Source organism: Melanerpes formicivorus, unplaced genomic scaffold, assembly GCF_026170545.1.
Source record: "Melanerpes formicivorus ecotype bairdi unplaced genomic scaffold, bMelFor1.0.p_v2 SCAF_31, whole genome shotgun sequence".
Lineage (NCBI taxonomy): Eukaryota > Metazoa > Chordata > Aves > Piciformes > Picidae > Melanerpes > Melanerpes formicivorus.
In genome coordinates, this window is record NW_027142383.1 from 4,568,111 (window position 1) to 4,590,286 (window position 22,176).

A 22,176-nucleotide genomic window follows, 5' to 3' on the forward strand; every position below is an offset into this window, starting at 1 on the left:
AAAGTGCTACAAAACCTTTTCATTTTGGATTCCAAGCAGCCAATTACTAACTGCGACCAGAGTTAAGGGAAGAACTCCACAGTGCATATCTCCTTCTCTTAAAAATCAGGCAAGAGGTTAGTTACGTGAACATGAAGCGTTAGGAAGGTTACAAGGCAACAAGGGGTAACTTTGAGAAGGAGCAGGAGAGAGAACAGAGTGCAGGCAGCAGGCTAGGTGCCGGGGCAGGAGGTGGACGAAGACGAACCTGGGCTCGAACTCCCAAAGGAAGCCTGCAAGGAAAAGAAAGAGCGAGATGAGATGCAGGCTCCCTCAAGCTAAGCAGCAGGTAGGAGATCTCTATTTCATGCCCCCCCTCTTTCACCCCTGAAGCTTCCCTCTTCCCCTGCTGCTCCCTCTTTGCGCCCCTCCGCGCTGGTCTCGGCCTCACCCCCGACCCACTCGCCCCTCTGTCCCGTTCACCTTCTCCCATCCCGTTCCTCCCTCCCTCTCTTCCTTCCTTCGTTCACTCTCCGTCGGTCATTCTTTCCTCCTCTCCTGGCAACCTCCCCCCCCCATGTGCCGCACCCGACCTGGCGCTCCCACTCCCTCCAGCCCCAGCGGGACACTAAGAGGGCACGCAACGGCAAAGGGAGCCGGACCTTTTCACCGCTCCTAGCCCAGTGCTCGCTCCTCCTCCCTCCCGCCGAGCGTTTCTCCATCACCCGCGCTGCAGCGGTGCTGTCGCCGTCCCGTTTTGCGCCCCTCGGAGACCGCCGCAGTAAACGCGTCCCTCCCCCACAGCTTGTCGGCCACCCGCAGACTGTGAACCCAGCACCCGCGCTGCGTGACTCCCGCCGTGCGGCCTACTCGCGCAGACTCCCACTGCCTCAGCGCTTGCCGACCGCCTCGCCAGCTATCTCGCGCCGCCTCACCGCCCCGGAAGCGCCTCACGAGGATGGTGTAGGGGACTTGCCAGCGGCACGGTCCCGCTCAGAACCAGCTGAACCCCAAGGCCACAGATCACTTTCCTCGCTCACCTCCGCCATATTGAGACGATCAGGCCGAGCAACAGCGCTGCGCCGAGAGCCCGGATGGGGCCGTTAAGCCAATAGCAGTCGCCGAGCTCCAGCCGGAGCCGGCCAGGGAGAAAGCAGAGGGGCCAGCAAGATCGGGCTGGGGCGGAGGAGATAGCGTCGGGACCCCACCTCCAACGACACCACGAACTCCCGCCCCAGCTGGCAAAAGCACTGCTTGCCCCAGCCTTGCCCCCCAGGGACACCCGCCGCGAAACTCAAGTCTGTAAAGGCAAGAACCCCAGCTGCCACCCTTACCCCACCCCACCGGCAAAGTTCAGGCGTTTTAGAGAATCATAGAAGTATTTCGGTTGAAAAAGACCTCTAAGATCATTGAGTCCAACCGTCGACCTAACACCACCATGGCTATTGAACCATGTCCTGAATTGTCATGTCTACACGTTTTTTGAATGCCTCCAGAGATGGTGATTCCACCACATTCCTAGGCAGCCTATTCCAATGCCTGAACACTCTTTCACTGAGGAAAATTTTCCTAATATCCGATCTAAACCTCCTCAGAACAATATGAGGCCATTTCTTCTCATTCTATCACTTGACACTAGGGAGAAGGGACCAACCCACACCACACTACTACCCCCTTTCAGGTAGTTGTAGAGGGCAATAAGGTCTCCCCTCAGCCTCCTTTTCTCCAGAGTAAACAATCCCAGTTCTCTCAGCTGCTCCTCATAAGACTTGTTCTCCAGGCCCTGCACCAGCTTTCTTGCCCCTCTGTGGACATGCTCTACTTCAGCAACTCAATGTCCTTCTTGTACCTCCAAACTACGCAGCAGCCTAATATGTACACATGTTTCCTCTGGATGTACCTAGGGGTAAGATGTTCAAAACATATAAATCCCAAGACTTTGCAAAAACACATTTTTTAGGGAAGTTATCAATCTGTCCACAAAATTGGGAAACAAACTCCTTAATGCTGGTTTTTGCATTAATGAGCAGACATTTCTTTATTACAAAGTTGCACAAGTTTGGGTGCTAGGGGCATTCCCACAAACTAGCATCCCACCTGACTTTCATGGCAGATATTTATACAGTGAAATGTAGAAGTTACAGCTCATACTAACACCTACTAATTATCCATTGGTCAGTTTCTTATTTGTTTTGCATTAAAGGTACAGCTTCTCTTAAATTCACTATGCATGCTCAGAGGGTGAGGGGTTTATTTTGGTCAGGGCTCTTCCAGTTCAGAGGTGTGAAATTTGTTTGAACTTTTGAATTCCTTTTCCTTATATGGTCACAAGTTAGATCATCACCTAGTGTGCCAGGTCCTGGACCATATGAATTAGTTTTCCCTGGTTTTGAAGGACAATTCATTAGTTAAGGAAAGATATATGGAGAGGCTTTGGTGATAAGAACAGAATAGAATAAAACAGGTCAGAAGAGACCTTCGAGATCATCGTGTCCAACCTATCAACCATTCCAACCCACCTAATCAACTAAACCATGGCACCAAGCACCCCATCAAGTCTCCTCCTGAACACCTCCAATGATGGTGACTCCACCACCTCCCCGCCAGGGGGTTCACTTGTTTTTAAGCAAGAGTATCTGAAATCACTTCATCCTGGGTGTGGTGAAGAGGTTATTAAATTTATGAATATGAAATATGAATTATGAAAATATAATTTTTATTAACTATCAAACTATTAATAACCGATGAATCACCAACTTATATACATGTTCTAGTGCACGTTCGTGAAATAGATTCCACAACTAGCTTAGTGTTATGATTATAACGTAATTGAACTATCTATAAACCCTTTCTATATTTATAGAACGAAGGGTGCAGTTCTGCCGCTTGGCCACTAGATGGAGACTCGGCGGGACGCGGGCAGCTTCTGGCTATACACAGCAATATTACAATCTGTCTATGCATCAGCGCTTACTCTGCTAGACGCGGATACTTTGAACTGAGTGCTAGTGGGTGGAAAGCACGTGGACGATATTCAATTCCCTTCAGACAACAGGGATCGGTCCTGGTCGGGGTCGGTCCGTGGGATCGGCCCTCAGAAGTCGGCTCGCACGGCAAGGCGGGACGACGGTGGCCGGTAGGTGGGCTCGAACGACGAAAGCAGGCGAAGCTACGGGGGTCGGCCCAACCACGGTGGTTCTCGGGACTGATGCAAACAGCCTCGGGGAGAGAATGCAGCTGTGTTAGGCGGCGGATTCTCTTTGCCGAGCTTAAAGGAGCAACAGGACTCTCGTAGTGGTCCCGGGTTCGGTGCAGTATAAGCACGAACAATGCTTTGGTTTTCCCTGGGATCCACAGGGCTCAGAGCGGCACTCGGCAGCTCCTCTCCCGCTACGGCGGGGCTAGGCATACGTGGACTCGGTATGGATCAAGTCCCTTCTCCCCGGCAACTGGGCAGATCTTACCCGCGGGGGTTGGTCCAGTCCTCCGGTGGCACGATGGACTCTCCCAGTCAGCACGGCTGGCTGCAGCAATGCTGAGCTCCTCAGGCTCAGCGAAGGTCCTCCCTCTAGGCTTCTTAACGATGCAGATGCTTCCAGTATGCGTGCATGTATAACAGAAGCTAACAACAATAAGCTCAATGGCAAAGGCTGCAGCTCGAGAGTTACTCTCTCGAGCAAGCACAGAGACAAAGTGAATGAGGGGGCAACGTGTTCACCAACTGGGGTGATACTTATAGATTCCTCGAGGCTGGGCTTGACCAATGGGCACTCTCATAAGCAACTGGCTTCAGCCTATAGAAAGCGTGAAGCTAGAATTATGCCCATACTTGGTGTCAGCACGAGCACTGCATGCGCTGGGTGCGTGCAAGCCTGGCTAATGCCTTGGCTTTTGTCTCCCTCCTAGAGGGAGGGGGAACTTGCCCACATGCTGGGACAAGATTCAGTATTGGGGCATAATGTGCCTTCACCACATTACCACCCCCTTGCCCATGGGCATGTATAAGCCTCGAGTATGGATTACCCTTAACAAGGTTTATCCCATATAGGTGAAACTGTATCATACCTGTTTGGTAGATTACACTTTCAAACATAGTGACTTACAATACCTTAGCACTATATGAACAGTATACAAACTTTAAACTGTACTCTTAACAGAGCGTGCTGCCTTAGCAGTGTGGAACAAATGTTTGCTCCAAAACCAATATTGGTACTCTCAATCATCTCCCACCACCCCCTTGACTGAGTGATGGGGTTTGATTCCCATATGACACTGAAGCTTTCAAAGTGTCTACGGAGTTTGTCAATTTCCCACCCCCTTGATAGGATGGGCTCTGTCACTATGACAGGACTTCCTCAGTATTGAGATGAGGAATAATCTCTTTCCACTGCCTCTTTTATCAATTTAGTGAGTACCCTTTTCGCTACTTTCTTTCTCATCCTTGGTTCCGAGCCAAATACAACTTCCTCGGGACATTCCATTTTGAGAAGTACCCAACACCATGGATCTAGTGAGTCAGGTGAATCTCATGAATTAGAGTATTCCCTGTCACTCTGCATGTTTTCTTTCCCTCTACTGGGGTTGCAGGAACCTCGTGAGTGTTGTCTTCCAGAGCAGTATTCATGTCTGCCTGGGTTGGTGGAAGGGGATGCTTGAGAGCGTTGCTCTTCCCTTCTCTGGCCATGCGGTATCGCTTTACGGCTGGCAGTATATACCTTTTGCCGGTGTCCCTCCTTGCTGGGTCTGTGGTCCCTTCTGGAACTCTCCCTTTCAGAGGTCTCTTTCTGGAGCTTTGTTTTCAGGATGCTGCGGGGTTCAGCCTTATTGGCTTCTATAGCAGCTTGGCTTTTCTGCAGTTTGTGGTGATGCTGTGAGCTAGACTCACATCCAGAATCTGAGTCTGATGTGGTGCTCAGTGTGTCTCTGGGATCGCAGTAAGCTCTCTTGCTGGGATGCTGTGCAAGCTGTTGTCGAGTCGGCTTGGCTACCTTATTGCAGGAGCTTCTATTTCCCTGGTTACCTCTTGGTCTGCCATGCTGTGGGAAACTTGGTCCGCTGCTGGCTTTGGAGTCATCTAGTGATGCTAAGTTGAATCTCACCTTCTTCTTGGGGATTCGTTGCTGGTTGAAGCTGGTGGCTTCATTGTCATCATCCGGTGGTGTGGAGCCTGGCTTGGCTTGCTGCACCGGTGCTATAGCTGCTGACCTGTCCGGTGTGGGTGAGCTAACATTGCTCATGTGCTGATGCTGAGCAGCTGCTGAACTAAAATCAGCTAGCTTCTGCTTGTCAGCTGGAACAAGCAGAATAGGAGAGCCTGGCTCTCATGTGTCTTGTGCCCTGGCTACTTCATAGGTAGCATGTGATTGCCATTGAGACTTGAAGACAGACATGGTCTCTTTTATGTGCAGCTCAAATAAATCATGAAGTCTCTGGCTTTGTGCCTCTGACTTTGCCAGTTCCCTTTCCAATTGGGAAACCTTTTGGTCAAAAAATTTAATTTCCTTCTGCATCTGTATAATACAAGATGCCATTAGGATAGCGGGTTCGCTGCTGGGTTCGCTTAGCTTTGCGAAAATGCCATCTATATTTTTACAATTTAATTTTGCCCATTCCAAGTCTGGGGCTGTAATTTTGTATCCCAAGTTATGGAAATATTTCACAGCTGTGCACCCTGCTCACTGCGCCATATTGTGGTGAAGAGGTTATTAAATTTATGAATATGAAATATGAATTATGAAAATATAATTTTTATTAACTATCAAACTATTAATAACCGATGAATCACCAACTTATATACATGTTCTAGTGCGCGTTCGTGAAATAGATTCCACAACTAGCTTAGTGTTATGATTATAACGTAATTGAACTATCTATAAACCCTTTCTATATTTATAGAACGAAGGGTGCAGTTCTGCCGCTTGGCCACTAGATGGAGACTCGGCGGGACGCGGGCAGCTTCTGGCTATACACAGCAATATTACAATCTGTCTATGCATCAGCGCTTACTCTGCTAGACGCGGATACTTTGAACTGAGTGCTAGTGGGTGGAAAGCACGTGGACGATATTCAATTCCCTTCAGACAACAGGGATCGGTCCTGGTCGGGGTCGGTCCGTGGGATCGGCCCTCAGAAGTCGGCTCGCACGGCAAGGCGGGACGACGGTGGCCAGTAGGTGGGCTCGAATGACGAAAGCAGGCGAAGCTACGGGGGTCGGCCTAACCACGGTGGTTCTCGGGGCTGATGCAAACAGCCTCGGGGAGAGAATGCAGCTGCGTTAGGCGGCGGATTCTCTTTGCCGAGCTTAAAGGAGCAACAGGACTCTCGTAGTGGTCCCGGGTTCGGTGCAGTATAAGCACGAACAATGCTTTGGTTTTCCCTGGGATCCACAGGGCTCAGAGCGGCACTCGGTGGCTCCTCAGAGTGGCACTCGGCGGCTCCTCAGAGTGGCACTCGGCGGCTCCTCTCCCGCTATGGCGGGGCTAGGCATACGTGGACTCGGTAAGGCGCGTGAAATCAAAATGGAGGTCGCTACGCATTAAGAATTAGACAAAGGAGACGCCACCTCCGCCATCTTGGCAAGCACACCGTGTTTATTAAGACACCGTCACAGCCGTCCGCACCCAGCAGAGAAACCCATTAAAAAAAAAAAAAAAAAAAAAAAAAAAAAGCGTCGAAACCTGCAGCTCGGCATTTTCGATCCACTTCATCAACATCTTCCTGATACCGCCAGCGATGGCTTGGGCTTGGAAGCCGGACAGCGCGAACTCTGCCCTAGAACTCCTGGATGGCTTGCATACTCGCAATCACGGCATTTTTGCACCCCCGCCCCGCCGTGAGCCCCGGCCGCCCCGATGGTGGCCCCCACCACCCTGGCAGCGCTCAGCCCGGCAGCGCTCAGCCTGGCAGCCCTCAGCCCTGCGGTGCCCACCCCAACAGTACCCCACCCTCTGGCAGTTCTCCTGGCAACACCTCCCACGACCCCCCATGGCTCCCGCAAGTACCGGTGGCTCCGATCAAGCGGAATCGACCGATGCACCACCGATACCAGCACTGACACCGGCATCAGCCCCAGCAACAGCCACCCCTACGGCAGCGGCAGGAACGGCCCTAGCGGCCCCTTCCCCCCAGCAGTTTCAGCTGCGCTACACACCCCCACCCCCGCCCCGCCTCCTACATTCCACACGTTATCAGCAGAGTATAGTACTCCAACGGAGATTTCAATTGAGTCCCGATGGGGCGATCGGGAGGTGGGAGGGACACGGAACTGTCCCGCTGCGCTGGTGGAAAGGTATTGTGGGAAATGTAGTCACAAATGCAGAAGGTTAACAATGACTAATCTCTGAACTGACTAATGTTCTTTAACAGAAGCTAGACAAGCCATAGCTACCTATGGGCTACAGTCAGGATACACAACTACTGCAATCAATCAGTTGTTTCCAACACATTTGTTAATCCCTTCTGACACACATATGTCAGCAAATGGTGTTTATTACGAGGTCTGAGAGCGATCATGGAGGAGATGGGTGCCTTACAACCTGGCCTCCCAACTCCCAGTCCCCACAAATTGGGACCTGATTATGATTCATTTGAAGGATCGTTTTCTTTACAATTTGCTCACACCCAGAGGACTTAACAAAGTCTGCATCTACTGAGTCATCGATTAAGGCAGACTCCACCCACCGATATCAATGGGTAGCCCGAAGGCACTCTCTTCCCACTTAAACAGACTCATTGTGACATAGACTTGTGACATCTATAAGTCTATGGATGATATTCTGATTGCAACAAAAAAGTTACATCCAAGACAGTGCTGTCTGAGTTTCAGCAGCAAGCAGACTTTGAAAGTCACACCGCGTTAGACCTTGCAACTCCTCAATTAAGTGGCAATTCACTTGCAAATACCTCGGAAGCCACGCCCCGGCAGCCAGCAGACTCTCTATAAGGTGTCAACATTAGCCATCTCATTGGGGCGAGATCTTTGCCAGATCTTATCAGCAAATGCAGCTTCCTGAGAAGGCTTTGCAATTAAGTCAGGATTTAGTGATCAAAGGGCGGTCCACAATCCAGGACAATAACTCTGATCCTGTGTTTCTTACTACTCAGCAGGGTCTAACAGGGACACTTGATTCCTTTATCAATACCATCCCTTACATACTGCATTCAATACTAATTCAGACCTGACTCACGATATGAAGGTAGAAATGCTGGATATTTGGGCATTTGACAATGCTAATGAAGAAACTAAACAGGTTCTCAGCATTTTATCAACAGGTGCCACTGCCTCATGACTGCAGGACACAACAATGAATGAAGGCATCGACAAGCAGCAATGTATCTAGCCACGGCCATAGAAGCAGTCTTGAAATCATCGTGCCTCTGAGAAACCTAGGTACCTTAAATCAAAGTGTCTGACTGCTGGACAGACTCGAAAGGGTCACAGACCTAATCATTTTACTCAAGATCGTCGCAGAAGCTGCTCCTGCAGCGTGAATATACCCCGCACGATGACACCAAACCAGGGTGATGAACAGAAAAGTCTCATTAACAGAATAACAGAGTTGATAAGAATTTTCTGCTTGTTAGCTGAAATGCTGGAATGCAGGGAGGGGGAGAGGGGTTGGCAGACAGCCTTTGGATAGATAAGGAATAGCAGGATTTTTCAGTGATTTACTTCTGTTAGTCTTGGACAAGATGATCTTTTGTATAAGATAAAGGACACCTACATGATATGTGTACTTCTGCTCTTTTAGATAGATAAGCTTTGTATAGATAGGAAGCATCTGGATAGATAAGCTTTGTATAGATAGGAAGCATCTGGACCCCTGTCATTATAGACAGATAACTTTTTGTATAAAAGCTTGCCCAAAACTCTCTGAAGATACACAGGTCTTTTGAAATGATTCTACCTGTGTCAGGCGCGCCAGAATAGAAGCATAATACAAGAAACTTACTGAGTCTCTTGTGTGTCATTCTCTAAGTCAATTTGGCGACCGTGGCAGGACGACTCTGTTTGGCTGCAGGACCTGCTGAGGAGCCGGACCTCTCAGGGCCCGCCGAGAAATTCTCGAGGAGAGCTCCGCTGCTCATCAGATCGCTGCAGGAACAGACAAGACTGCCAGCACAGAGAAGGTATGTTTCTATGAAAGGGGTAGCTCCGTAAGTCGCGAGGGGACGCCCTGCGCGGGAGAGAGGCATTTATTGCACCCCTAGGTAAAAGAGCTCTTGGGTTGGGACCAGGGGGGTCCCAAAGGTAACTATAGGCATTGTTTATGTATCATGAACATTGTCTGTAGTGTGGGACCAGGGGGGTCCCAAAGGGAATTATTAGTACCGTTTAAGTGTGCGAGGGGCCAAGAGGGTCCCTAAAGAACATAAAGTACGAGAGGTTTTGAATGTGTGGCTGAGTGTGTGTGGCCAATAACTGTGTGCTAAGGACCGGTCATTATTGTTGTAGTTGTATTTGTATTTGTTTTGTGTTCTGTGTGCTGTAAAAAGAAAGTACTGTGTTGTATTGTGTAAAATGGGAGGGAGACAAAGTAGTGAGATCCCAAGACATAGCCCACTTGGTTGTATACTTGCCCACTGGGGGGAAATTGGAGGACCCCCAGGAGGGTCAACAAATCAAAAGACTCTAATTAAATTTTGTACCCGGTGGTGGCCATTATATAAATTAGATGGTGGAGAGAAATGGCCTGTAAATGGTAGTCTGGAGTATGATACTTTACTGCAATTGATGTTGTTTTTAAGAAGAGAAAAGAAATGAGATGAGACAATATATGCTGATATGTTTTTCTATCTCCGAGAGCATCCGGAGTTTCAAAGGGACTGTGGTGTTAGAGCTCCCTCAGATCCAATGGTTTTGGCCCTTGAAAAAGAAAACAAGGCCAAGAATAAGAAGCAGACACAGTTGAAAAGGTGTTGCTCTGCGTGTAGTATAGGGCAGAGGTGTCTTAAACTTGAGGAAATAAAAGACCTGCCTGAATTTTATCAATCTCCAGGAAAATTGCAAGAGGTAGTGACAGAGAGTTCGGAAAATAATGTCGGAGGTTTTGGAAGTGGCAGCAATTCAGATAGTGATACTGGAGTAAGTTCCCAGAGCTACGCTCAGGGAAGCTCAGTGGCAAGAAGGACCCGAGGACAGCAAGCAAATGCCCCGGCTTCCCAGGTACTCATTCAAGCCCCCCTGCGACAAGCAGTAGGGCCTGAGGGGGACCCAGTCTGGATTAAGGTGCCTTTTACAAGTCATGATTTGGATAGTTGGAGAGAAAAGGCTAAAAATTATCGTAATGATCCCACAGGGACAGCTACACATTTTCGATTCATGGTTAGGCAGCACAATCCAGACTGGGACGATATCCAGTTATTATTAGAACAAATGACTGAAACAGAGAAACAATTAATTGAAAAACATGGATTGGAGCTTGCAACAGAAAGAATTCAAACCCGGGGAGGGGGGGCAAACATTGGAGATGTATTTCCACTCCAAAATCCGGAATGGAATACAAACAATGCGCTGCAAAGGACTAGATTGGAGGAATACCGGGAGTTTGTAGCCAGGGGAATAGAAAAAGCCATTCCGAAAGCAATTAACTGGTCTGTGTTATACTCAGTCAGACAAGGACCTGGTGAATCACCCTCAGAATTCTTGGATAAGCTGAGGGAAGTAATGAGGAAAAACACCTCTCTTGACCCCGGATCAGAAGTAGGTATACAACAACTGGTATCCCTATTTATTGGCCAATCTGCTAGTGATATCAGAAAGAAGCTGCAAAAGTTGTCACCCCCGCAGGGAAGGGATTTAGAGGCACTTTTGGATGTAGCATGGAGAGTATTTTCTAACAGGGAAGAAGAAAGTAGGAGAAAAGAGAAGAGAATGTTGGTAGCAGCGTTGCAGGAAAGTAAGAAGACTAAAGGGACTAATAGAGTGCGGTTGGAAAAGGATCAGTGTGCGATTTGTAGAAAGAAGGGACACTGGAAAAGAGAATGTCCAGAGAGGAAAAAGAAAAACAGAATACAGGCACAACTAGAAGAGGATGATTAGGGAGGACCGGAGGAGACTATAAATACCCTAGCAGATCCTCTGGTTATAATGAAGCTAGGGGAACAAGAAAATAAACTGGAATTCCTAGTTGACACAGGAGCAACCTTTTCAGTCTTAAATCAAGCACTGCTGCCTCTGGATGAGAGCTATGTTTCTGTGGTAGGGGCTACAGGTCAAACTGAGAAGGCATATTTTTTTAAACCTCTTAAATATAAATATGGTAAAACTTGGGGCTTACATAAGTTTTTATATATGCCAAATGCCCCAAAGTCATTGCTGGGGAGGGATTTGTTGGAAGCATTGGGAGCTGAAATTAAATTTAATAAGGGGAAGGTAGAATTCAGAGTAAGGGAGGAACAGTTGATTGAGGTTTTAAGTCTTGCATTAATGAGCCCTCAACAAGAGAAAAACGGAATAAAAGAAAGCATAAGAGATCAAGTATATCCTGGGGTTTGGGACACTGAGCAGCCTGGAAGGGCCAAAAATGCCCTACCTGTGATAATAGATCTTAAGCCTGGAGCTCAACCTGTTAGATTAAAACAATATCCTTTAAGGAAAGAAGATAGGGAAGGAGTTTTGCCTATTGTAGAAAAATTCTTAAAGTATGGGCTGCTAACAGAGTGTGAATCAGCTTACAATACTCCAATTTTACCTGTAAGGAAAGCAGCTGGAGGGTATCGGTTAGTGCAGGACCTAAGGGCTATAAATAAAATAACAAAGGATATCCATCCTGTGGTGGCAAACCCATATACCCTCTTGACTCAACTGAGAACAGAATTAGAATGGTTTACCGTCTTGGATCTAAAGGATGCCTTTTTCTGTTTACCCCTGGCCCCTGAGAGCCAGCCACTGTTTGCCTTTGAATGGGAGAACCCAGAAACTAACCGAAAGTGTCAATTAACTTGGACAGTCTTGCCCCAAGGATTTAAGAACAGCCCTACTGTCTTTGGAAATCAGCTCGCAAAAGAATTAGAGAAGTGGAACAGGCCAGAAGGCAATGGAGCTCTGCTACAGTATGTAGATGACATCCTGCTGGCCACCCAGACCAGAGCGGAATGTGAAAGCTGGACTGTGAGTATGCTGAATTTCCTGGGACTTAATGGGTACCGAGTTTCCCCGCAGAAGGCCCAAATAGTACAGCAGCAAGTAACCTACTTGGGATATGAATTAACAGCAGGACAACGAGTGCTGGGCCCTGAAAGAAAGGAGGCCATCTGTTCTATTCCACTTCCAAACACAGTAAAGGCACTCCGAACCTTTTTGGGAATGACAGGGTGGTGCCGGTTGTGGATTTATAATTATGGCCTGCTTGTGAAACCCCTCTATGAATTATTGAAAGAGACTGATAAGGACTTGCAATGGAATGGAGAAGCTGAACAAGCTTTCCGTAGCTTAAAGAAGGAATTGATGAGGGCACCAGCACTAGGCCTACCTGATGTCACTAAACCTTTTTTATTGTATTCCCACGAAAGCCAAGGGATAGCACTCGGAGTCCTAGCACAAACCTTAGGACCCTACCGAAGGGCGGTGGCATACCTCTCTAAACAACTGGATGAGGTAAGCAAGGGATGGCCAGGATGCCTGAGGGCTGTGGCAGCAGTTGCAATTAACATTCAAGAGTCTCGAAAGTTCACAATGGGGCAGAAGATCACAGTCCTAGTATCACACACCATCTCTGCTGTTCTAGAAGCCAAGGGAGGACACTGGCTGTCTCCACAACGATTTCTTAAATACCAAGCCATCCTAGTAGAGCAGGATGATGTAGAAATTAAAGTTGCTAACTTTGTCAATCCAGCCTCTTTCCTCCAGGGTGGTGATGGAGAACGAGTTATTCATGATTGTTTGGAAACAATTGAGGCCACTTATTCCAGCAGACCTGACCTGAAGGAAGAACCCCTAGAAAAGGCAGACCATAATTGGTACACCGATGGAAGCAGTTTTGTGATCCAGGGAGAAAGAAAAGCTGGGTACGCTGTAACTACAGGAGAAGAGGTAATCGAGGCAGAAGCCCTACCAAGTAACACCTCCGCTCAAAAGGCAGAGATAATAGCACTGACCAGAGCTCTTGAGCTTTCCCGAGGGAAAAGTGCAAACATATGGACTGACTCCAAGTATGCCTTTGGGGTGGTACATGCCCATGGAGCCATTTGGAAAGAAAGAGGACTGTTGACATCTCAAGGAAAAGGTATTAAACATGCAGAAGAAATACTGAGGCTGCTAGAAGCAGTGCAGAAGCCAAGCAAAGTTGCCATAATGCACTGCAAAGCACACCAAAAAGGAAATACTGGTCAAGAAAGAGGCAACAGACTGGCAGATGAAACAGCTAAAAGGGTGGCCAGGGAGGGGAGAAAGGTGTCAGAGTTTGTTTTGATCCCAGATGGTAAACTGTCAATTGAGCAAAAAGAGCCAGAACCTGTGTATAGCACAGAGGATCAGAAATTAATTAAAGACCTTTTGGGGAATAGGACAGGAAAGGGCTGGGCCAGGACACCGGACGGGAGATTAATCATTCCCACGAACCTTCTCTGGGCTTTTGTTCAGATGGAACATGCAAAGACTCACTGGGGAGCAGAAGCCCTGTATCGAAAGTTGGTTCAGGAGTGTATAGCACGGAAATTATACACCACGGTCGAACAGGTAACCCGGCAATGTGAGGTGTGTCTTAAGGCTAACCCCAAAGTAAGAAGAGGAGTTAGACTGGGACAAATTAGCAGAGGAAATTATCCAGGACAACAATGGCAAATTGATTTTACTGAGCTCCCAAGAAAGGGGGGATACAGGTACCTGTTGGTACTCACTGACACCTTCTCTGGTTGGCCAGAAGCATTTCCCTGTCGCACAAACAAAGCACGGGAGGTTACTAAGGCAGTGTTACAAGAAATAATACCTCGTTTTGGGGTACCTGCTGCTATTTCCTCAGACAGGGGACCTCATTTTGTGGCCAAGGTGGTACAACAGGTGAGCAAAATTTTAGGGATTGATTGGCAACTCCACACCCCCTACAATCCACATTCGAGTGGGCAAGTGGAGAAAATGAACCATTTAATCAAAAACCAGATAGTAAAAATTGGACAGGAAGCAAACCTTCCTTGGCCACAAGCATTACCAATTGCCCTGTTGCGAATTCGAACTAAGCAAAGAATAAAGGAAGGGTTGAGCCCATTTGAAATCCTGTTTGGAAGACCTTATGTAGTAGGAACTATGGACCCTTCTGAACCAGGGCAATTTAGAGAGGAAATGTTGAACAGGTATGTTCAGCAAATTTATAAGAACCTGAGCATTGTTAGCAAACAGGTGATTGGAACCAATGTGAGAGGGTTAGACAGACCAGTCCATGATGTGGAACCTGGAGATTATGTCTATGTCAGATCTCTTTCAGAAAACCCTCTGGAGCCCAAGTGGACCAGACCATATCAGGTGTTATTGACATCCTTCACAGCCATCAAAATCAAGGAACAAGCTGCTTGGATTCACCACACCAGAGTCAAGAAGACTTCAGCAAGAGAATGGAAACTCGAATCTCAGGGACCCCTGAAGCTCAAGCTGTATCGATAATCGTGATTTGTTTGTTGGTTAATACTATTGAAGGATGGGAAGGCAATATGTACTTAAATGTTAGTCAAGAATTGGCTTTGCAAACTAATCTTTCTAACTGTTGGATATGCACTGAACTTCCTCGAGGCCAAATGAGGACCCCTTTATTTGGGGTAGCCTCAATGAATTGGACATGGGGGCCGTCAGACTGGGTGACTACATCTGATAGTAACTTCCACAATTGTCAGCATGGGAAAGATAGCTCAGAAAGGTTGGGTCCAAAGTTTGACTTATTAATTGTAGATCCTTCACGAACCCTTTTTGTAGAAAGTAATGAAAGTAGTGAAAATAAGGTATGATGGCGAAATTTAACAGGGTTGGGCTGCAGCTGGAATTACTCTTCCCCTGGAGAAGTCTCAGGTGCCAATCCATGGGTTCAGGGAAATGGCTGTACCTCTTCTAAAGAAAGCAGGCTGGATGTTGTAGGGGCTGGTGTCGCCCTATTAAGTCAAATTAGTTGCTTACTCCCTTATGGATATTGGTGGTTATGTGGGGATGGGCATGCCAGAAAAAGCTTACCCCCAAAATGGACAGGAGTTTGCACTGCAGGCTACTTAACCCCACAAATCACTGTCCATCATGAGATCCTGCCTAGAGGATATTGGAGAACTCTTTGGAGAAGACACAGAAGGACAGCAAATCCCCTTGTCAGATACAATACTGGATATCACAGTTTTGTTCGAGCATTGTTCCCTGCATTAGGCGTTGCACAACTTGAAAAAGCAATAGTAAATATATCAGCTACAATGGAAGTCATTGCTAATTCAGCAGCTGATGCAGTGCAGAATCTGCAGGTGGAAGTTAAGTCTGCGAGGCTGGCTTTGGATATTATTACAGCTGAAATGGGAGGGGTGTGTACCCTGATAAACACCACTTGTTGCACCTATGTAGATAAATCAGGACAAATTAAAACTGATGTACAAAATATATGGGAACAGGGGAAAGTATTACATGAGGTAAGCAAGGATGATACATCATATGGATTATCAGACCTCTGGGAAGAGTTAACCTCATGGATGCCCAATATACGCTGGCTTAAACAGTTGTTGCTGGGAATTGTAATGATTGTTTTATTAATAATATTACTGCTAGTTTTGATTGAGATAATTATGTGTACTGGAAAGAGTAGTGTAGAATCCTACCATAAGTATAAAAATTATAAACTCAGGCATGAGCTGGAAACAGGACATTATTTTAAGAAAATATAGTATAGGAATATACTCTTGGCTGTAAGAAAGGGGGGAATTGATGAACAGAAAAGTCTCATTAACAGAATAACAGAGTTGATAAGAATTTTCTGCTTGTTAGCTGAAATGCTGGAATGCAGGGAGGGGGAGAGGGGTTGGCAGACAGCCTTTGGATAGATAAGGAATAGCAGGATTTTTCAGTGATTTACTTCTGTTAGTCTTGGACAAGATGATCTTTTGTATAAGATAAAGGACACCTACATGATATGTGTACTTCTGCTCTTTTAGATAGAAAAGCTTTGTATAGATAGGAAGCATCTGGATAGATAAGCTTTGTATAGATAGGAAGCATCTGGATAGATAAGCTTTGCATAGATAGGAAGCATCTGGACCCCTGTCATTATAGACAGATAACTTTTTGTATAAAAGCTTGCCCAAAACTCTCTGAAGATACACAGGTCTTTTGAAATGATTCTACCTGTGTCAGGCGCGCCAGAATAGAAGCATAATACAAGAAACTTACTGAGTCTCTTGTGTGTCATTCTCTAAGTCAAGGGTGCTTGGACCGCGCCCCCCCCCCCCCCCCTTCCCCCCCCCAGCCACCTCTGGCAGCACACAGCGGACCTGACAACAGCCACATATCACCTTTTGAATCCATAAAGCGTTGTCGAGTTTAACTGGCAATACATTCTGATTATGACTGGGCTATGAAAATTATGCTCTATACCATTGCCTCTCCTGTTAGCACTCTTGTTGGGACAGAAATTGCTCAGCTAATACCATCTGAGTCCCTAGTGCCTAAAACTTCTAATAGGATCCAAGAGCAAGAAGGCTCAGGTTCCACCGGTATGCCTAATAGCTTGTTAGCCCTAGAAATCCAAAAGGAAAACTGGAACAGATTGTATCTGTCAGACACCCTTGTGGACAAATTATACAATTTTCAATTATTGTGGATACTGGAGACGATGTCATCATTATACCTAGTCATAAATGGAATGGTCACTAGCCATTGCTCATGGCAAATGCTGAAGTCATGTGTTTAAAAGGTATCCAAACAACCTGGGTTAGCAAAGAGCCAGTACAATTAGCTTTTAACTACGGCAAATCAATCACTGTAAGACCGTACATGTTAACCCTTCCAGTTGCTCTATTGGGCTGATAAGCCTTAAGTCAACTAGGAGCAAAACTTGTTACCATTCCTTCTTTCTAGTGGCTACTAGTCAGCAACCAACCATCAAATTAAAAAGAAAAACAGATAATCCAGTATGGGTGGAACAATGGTCGCTCAGACACGATAGGCTGCAAGTCGTTAAGACCCTAATACAGAAACAATAGCAACTAGGTCACACCTTGCTAGCTACCCACCCCTACCCCCACCCCCAGAAAAGGGAGGATTTTCTGGTACGACTCTTGCCAACCAAAGCTCTGCTCTGATTTAAAGTTACAGTGTTAATTTCTTCATTTCTGATTGCAATGTCCTTAAGAGATTTGTTATTTAGAGTTTTGCTAAGTTTTCCTGGTAAGCATTTGATATTTACAGATACCTAGTACATAGTAATTGTAGTAAGGTGTAAGTACTTAGTAATTAGTTCACATGGTAAGATTTTCTTTTGGTTCGAACCTTCCTAGTTGTGTGCCATGGCATTTCAGAGGAGCTCCATGTAATATAATTAACACTTGTAGTAAATAGGTATTCATTTTAAAAAGTATTCCTTTGCTAAGGTAATGTCTTTATATTTCCTTCTTAGACATAGACTAGAAAAAATTAAAAAAATGCAAAAAAATGGTAAACAAAAAGGTAACATGTGCAAAGAAAAAATGTAAACGTAGAAATATATAACAAAAGCACAAAAACTCTGGATACAAAACATAGAGTACTAAATAACAGAACAGTAATGATAAAGAAGAGCAACAATAAAAATAAAATATTAAAAACAAAATATGACACACTGAAAAATAAAGATTACTAACACAGAATAGCTATTAACAAAAAAAACCATAAGAATTGTTAGCAAAAAATAAAAATTAGGATTATCAAGACAAAACCCAAGAAAATTAAAATGAAAAATTATAATAAAGAAGAATTAATAGAAAAGACGGTTAAAAAAATATAATACAAAAGTAAAAATAAAAATTAAAATGGAAAATAGATTAAATAAAACAAACATGCAAAATAAAAAATAAATACAATAAAGAATATAAGATAAAAATAAAAGATTTAACACTAGAAAAAAAGAAAACATAGAAATTACAAAAATAAAATAAATTGAAAAAGAAAAAATTTATTAGAATAACAAATTAAAATACAGAGTAAAAAAATTACAATAACAAACTAAAAATTATAATAAAGAAGGTAAAAAAGAAATTAAAAGACAAAAAGTAAGTTAAAAATAATAATAAAAATTTAAGGAACAAAGAAAAATTAAAATACAAAATAACAAAAATTAATTTAATAAAATATATATTAAAATTAGATTAAAATTAACAAAACAAAAAATTATCAAAAATAATTAAAAAGTACAGATAAAAAAATAATAAAATGCAATGAAGAAAAAGCACATTAAAACAGTATAAAAATAATTTAAAAACAAAAATTGAAATGAATTAAAGATTAAACAAAGAACTAGATTAAAAGTAAAAATATTAAACATATCAAAATAATAAACTCACAATATAAAATAACTAAAAATGAAATAAAATAATAAAAATAAACAAAATAAATAATAGATACATTCAACATAAAGCATGAAACAACTCAAATTAGAATTAAAAAGAAAAAACTATAAAAATAATTTACAAAAAATAAAATTGAAATGAAAAGAAATTACAGAATTAAATAAAAACAATTGTAAACATGTAAAAAAAAATTTTACAAAAATTAACTTAGAAATAAAATATATATCCATATAATGAAATCAAACAAAAATGAAGTAGATTTATTGAAAGTAGACTTCAAAATATTAAAGAAATGAAGCAAAAAATTAATTACAAAATATAAAAATAGCTCACATTAAAAGCAAACAATCAAAACAAAAAAAACGCAGTCAAAATTAGTTACAAAATATGTGGAATCATAGACTCATAGAATGAATCAGGGTTGGAAAGGACCACAAGGATCATTTAGTTCCAACCACTGCCATGGGCAGGGACATCTCACACTGGATCAGGCAGGCTAGAGCCTCCTCCAGCCTGGTCTTAGACACTTCCAGGCATGGGGCCTCGACCACCTCCATGAGCAACCACAGCATCATGTGAATTAGGACTGACTATTGTGGTTGCTTGATAAATTTGTATTCTCTCTTGTTAACTAAGTATGCCTCTGAATGTAGACATCCTAGAGGGTAGAGTTTCATCTTTACATTTTGCTTAGTAGAGATTATTAAAAAAAAAAAAAAAAAAAAAAAAAAAAAAAAAAGGGGGGAAAGAGAGAATACCCCATGGCAAAAAATTATCTCATGGCAACCCTAGAAATGCTGTAACCCTAGAAACATCAACCCTAGAAAATGTTGTAACCCTAGAAACATCAACTTTGCAATGTGCTGTAACCCTCTCACCACAAGACAGCACGAACACGGCACAACTGTCATGAAAATGACAATCAGCAAACCTGCTTAGCACTGACATCAATGACTGTCATGATAAACCGAGATGTCAACAGAAAGCATCTAACTTATAACTGAGTGTCGTGACTGCTTTACTGTTGTGTGAACATTAAGAGATCAGAATTACTAGGATGAGCAAAAACACATTATTCTGTGTAATTTTATATTGGGCAAAGCAATGAAGCTCTTTTTGCTCTTGCTGCTTGCCTGCAAGTTTTCTGTCTGTGAAGCTAGAGCCTGGCCAGATCTACCTTTACAGATTAAAGAAATCTTGCTACCATTAAACAATTCATGATTTTTGACCATCCTAGAGAAAATAAAGATGCAACATAATCCTAAAGCAGATTGTAAAAGACAGTGCTAAGGATTGCATTTGTGCCTCAATCTCTGTGTGCAATGCGTTCAGGCATAATCAAGTCTTCTCTGTCAATAAGAGGAGTGAAATGTAAAGATTGGAACTGTTAAGATCTAAGTTCTTCTTTACAATGTTTGTTATCCTTGACCATTATGCCAGCTCTGTAGAGCATTGTAACTAGTTCAACTTAAGCTTTGTGCCTTGTATGGGTTACACCAGTCTGTTAGACATGCTGCGCTACAGAACTCTTGCTTTTGCTATACAGCTTAGCTTTACCTTGCTTGCTTCTGTGTTTGCAGTAGCATCTTGTATGGGATGAGAACAACTCCCATGACCAGATTGCTCACAAAAACAAAAAGGGGAATTTGTGGCAATGCCAGCGACAAGCAGTGTGAGCAATCTGGCAGTGCAGGCCTAGAGCCTGGCATGGTGGTAGGCCATGCTCAGCATAAATGCAGAGCCAGCTAGCAGTGTAGCAAAACAGTGCTATGCCTGCAGCATGTAACTAAAACAAGGCACTGTGTGAGAGACTAATAAGTTTGTCTCTCTGGGTGTACTCAACAAAGATAAAATCACTTTCTGTTTGCCCAGACAATATGTATTGGGCAGAGCCACTAAGGACTCTTGGAAGGTGCAAAGATAACATTGCTCACTGGGCCACAGTTGGCCTACAACAATGACCCAGCCATTCACGCCTGCAGGGCAAGACAATCTCCGCCCATCAAGTACCCTGGGCAGGGTGATGTGTAAGGAATGTGGGGGGATTGTCTGAATGGAGACGGGGAAGACGGAGATTCCGCCCCCCTCCATCCAAAATCTTGCCCAAACACGCAGCAATACACAGAAAGATTTCCGGGGAAACGACCTACGGATTATTTCCCAGAGGTCATGTTGGTGGGGATAGTTTGCTTTGCTGGTTCCACTGCCATTGTCATGAAGACTTGGTGTTCTCCACGGCTAAACATGCAAGTGCTTAGATTCCACTCAAAACCCCATTACTTTTATTTATTGGTATTAAAACCCTAAAGAAAAAAAAAAAAAGTTAGCTGTTTGGGTGGGTTGGATTGGTTGATGGGTTGGACACGATGATCTTGAAGGTCTCTTCCAACCTGGTTTGGTTGGAATTCCTGAGGGACAATATTTGAATACATACCTAAGGACTAAAAACTGTTGTCGTAGGGTTGGAAAGGTAAGGCCAAAAAGCCTCCTCCCTCCCCCCTGTAAAGTAAAGGGAAGGAAAAATTGAAGGGAAAGGAAAAAAACCCCACAGCTGAATTAGCAAAGCAATGGGTGCTGTATATTTACAAAGCAATATAGGATATGCAGGGGAATATACAAAATTTACAATATTTACAATATATACAAAAATATACAATAAAGTAGCACAGAAATGAGAGTTCCCCCCACTGCTGAGGGGGTTCCCCACCTCAGCTCCCCCTTCTCTTCCCCTTTCCCCAGAGAGGGTTAGAAAGAGAGAAAAAAGAAAAAAATTAAAAGCAGTTATGTGTTAATTGGAAAGCAGTTAATATAGGCCTTGCAGTTTATCAGTTTCAAGGTCAAGCCTTGGCCGAAAGCCCAGAACACTGTGAGCTGCAAAGCCACCGAAGGAGGGAAGACAGACTGACCAGAAAAGTGCAGGAATGCCCAGGATACTCTGCTGCATTCCCAGTTCAGAAGGTGCTTCCTCCCAATCTACCAATGAAATTAGTTTAGATCCATCTTTTCGTTTACAAACATCCGACTACCATATTCCCTTTCTTAAGGGGACAGCCTCAAACGGTCACAACTGTATAAAAGACTGGAGCAACTACTGGTTTGTAGAGAGAAACAGAGGAGAAAAAACGGGGAGAAAAACAGAGATGAAGGAAAACACAGGAGACGTGCCATGCCGCTGAGAAGGGAAAGCCGGGACAATGCTGCTCTGGAGAAAAGAAGCTGCCCGGAGGACCACAGCTCCAGCCAAAGCCTCAGCACCCTTTCTCTACAGACCCAGGCTGCCCAGAGGAGCCTCAGCACTGTTCCTGTACCAACCCAACATCTCCCCAGAGGACCACAGCTCTTCTCCAGCAAAAGCCTCAGCACCGTTTCTCTACAGACCCAACATCTCCTGCAGCACCTTTCCTCCACAGACTTTAACTGTCTGGGGAGGGGGATGAGGGGTGTGATAATATCCTTTCCTCTTCTCTCTCTCTTCTCTCTCTCCCTCTCTCTTTTCTCCCTCTCCCCTTCTTATAATTCCTGTGATGAATATACTGGTGATTTGTGTCAAAATTATAAGACTTAGAGTACACTGGGATTAAGGGTCAAGATCTTGTGAGGCCTGTTTAGAGGGTAAAGGGAAAGAAACCTATCTTGCAGACTTGCAAGGATACTGTCTGGTTAATGGGAGACATCACGGCTGAGAAGGAGCTGTCTTAA

The 22,176-nt window shown here is 44.5% G+C and overlaps 2 protein-coding genes across 7 annotated transcripts in view; one reads left to right on the plus strand and one right to left on the minus strand.

The window, feature by feature from the left end:
• MIER3 (MIER family member 3) overlaps nucleotides 1-1,102 on the minus strand; it is a 94,914-nt gene extending 93,812 nt beyond the window's left edge. For 4 of the 6 annotated variants that reach the window (XM_068155407.1, XM_068155403.1, XM_068155405.1 and 1 more), the window contains exons 1-2: nucleotides 642-902; nucleotides 248-272 (exon numbers count right to left, since the gene is read on the minus strand). In XM_068155407.1, coding sequence (XP_068011508.1) covers nucleotides 248-272; nucleotides 642-701 — 85 coding nt within the window. In that variant the 5' untranslated portion in view covers nucleotides 702-902. The other 2 variants (XM_068155404.1, XM_068155406.1) reach the window with 2 other exon arrangements.
• On the plus strand, nucleotides 134-16,187 carry LOC137449668 (uncharacterized). Its single transcript, XM_068155408.1, is given in 2 exon segments — nucleotides 134-328; nucleotides 14,389-16,187. Coding segments are annotated over 2 exon segments (1,467 nt in total). The 5' UTR covers nucleotides 134-295; the 3' UTR covers nucleotides 15,823-16,187.
• Nucleotides 16,188-22,176: the final 5,989 nt, after the last annotated feature.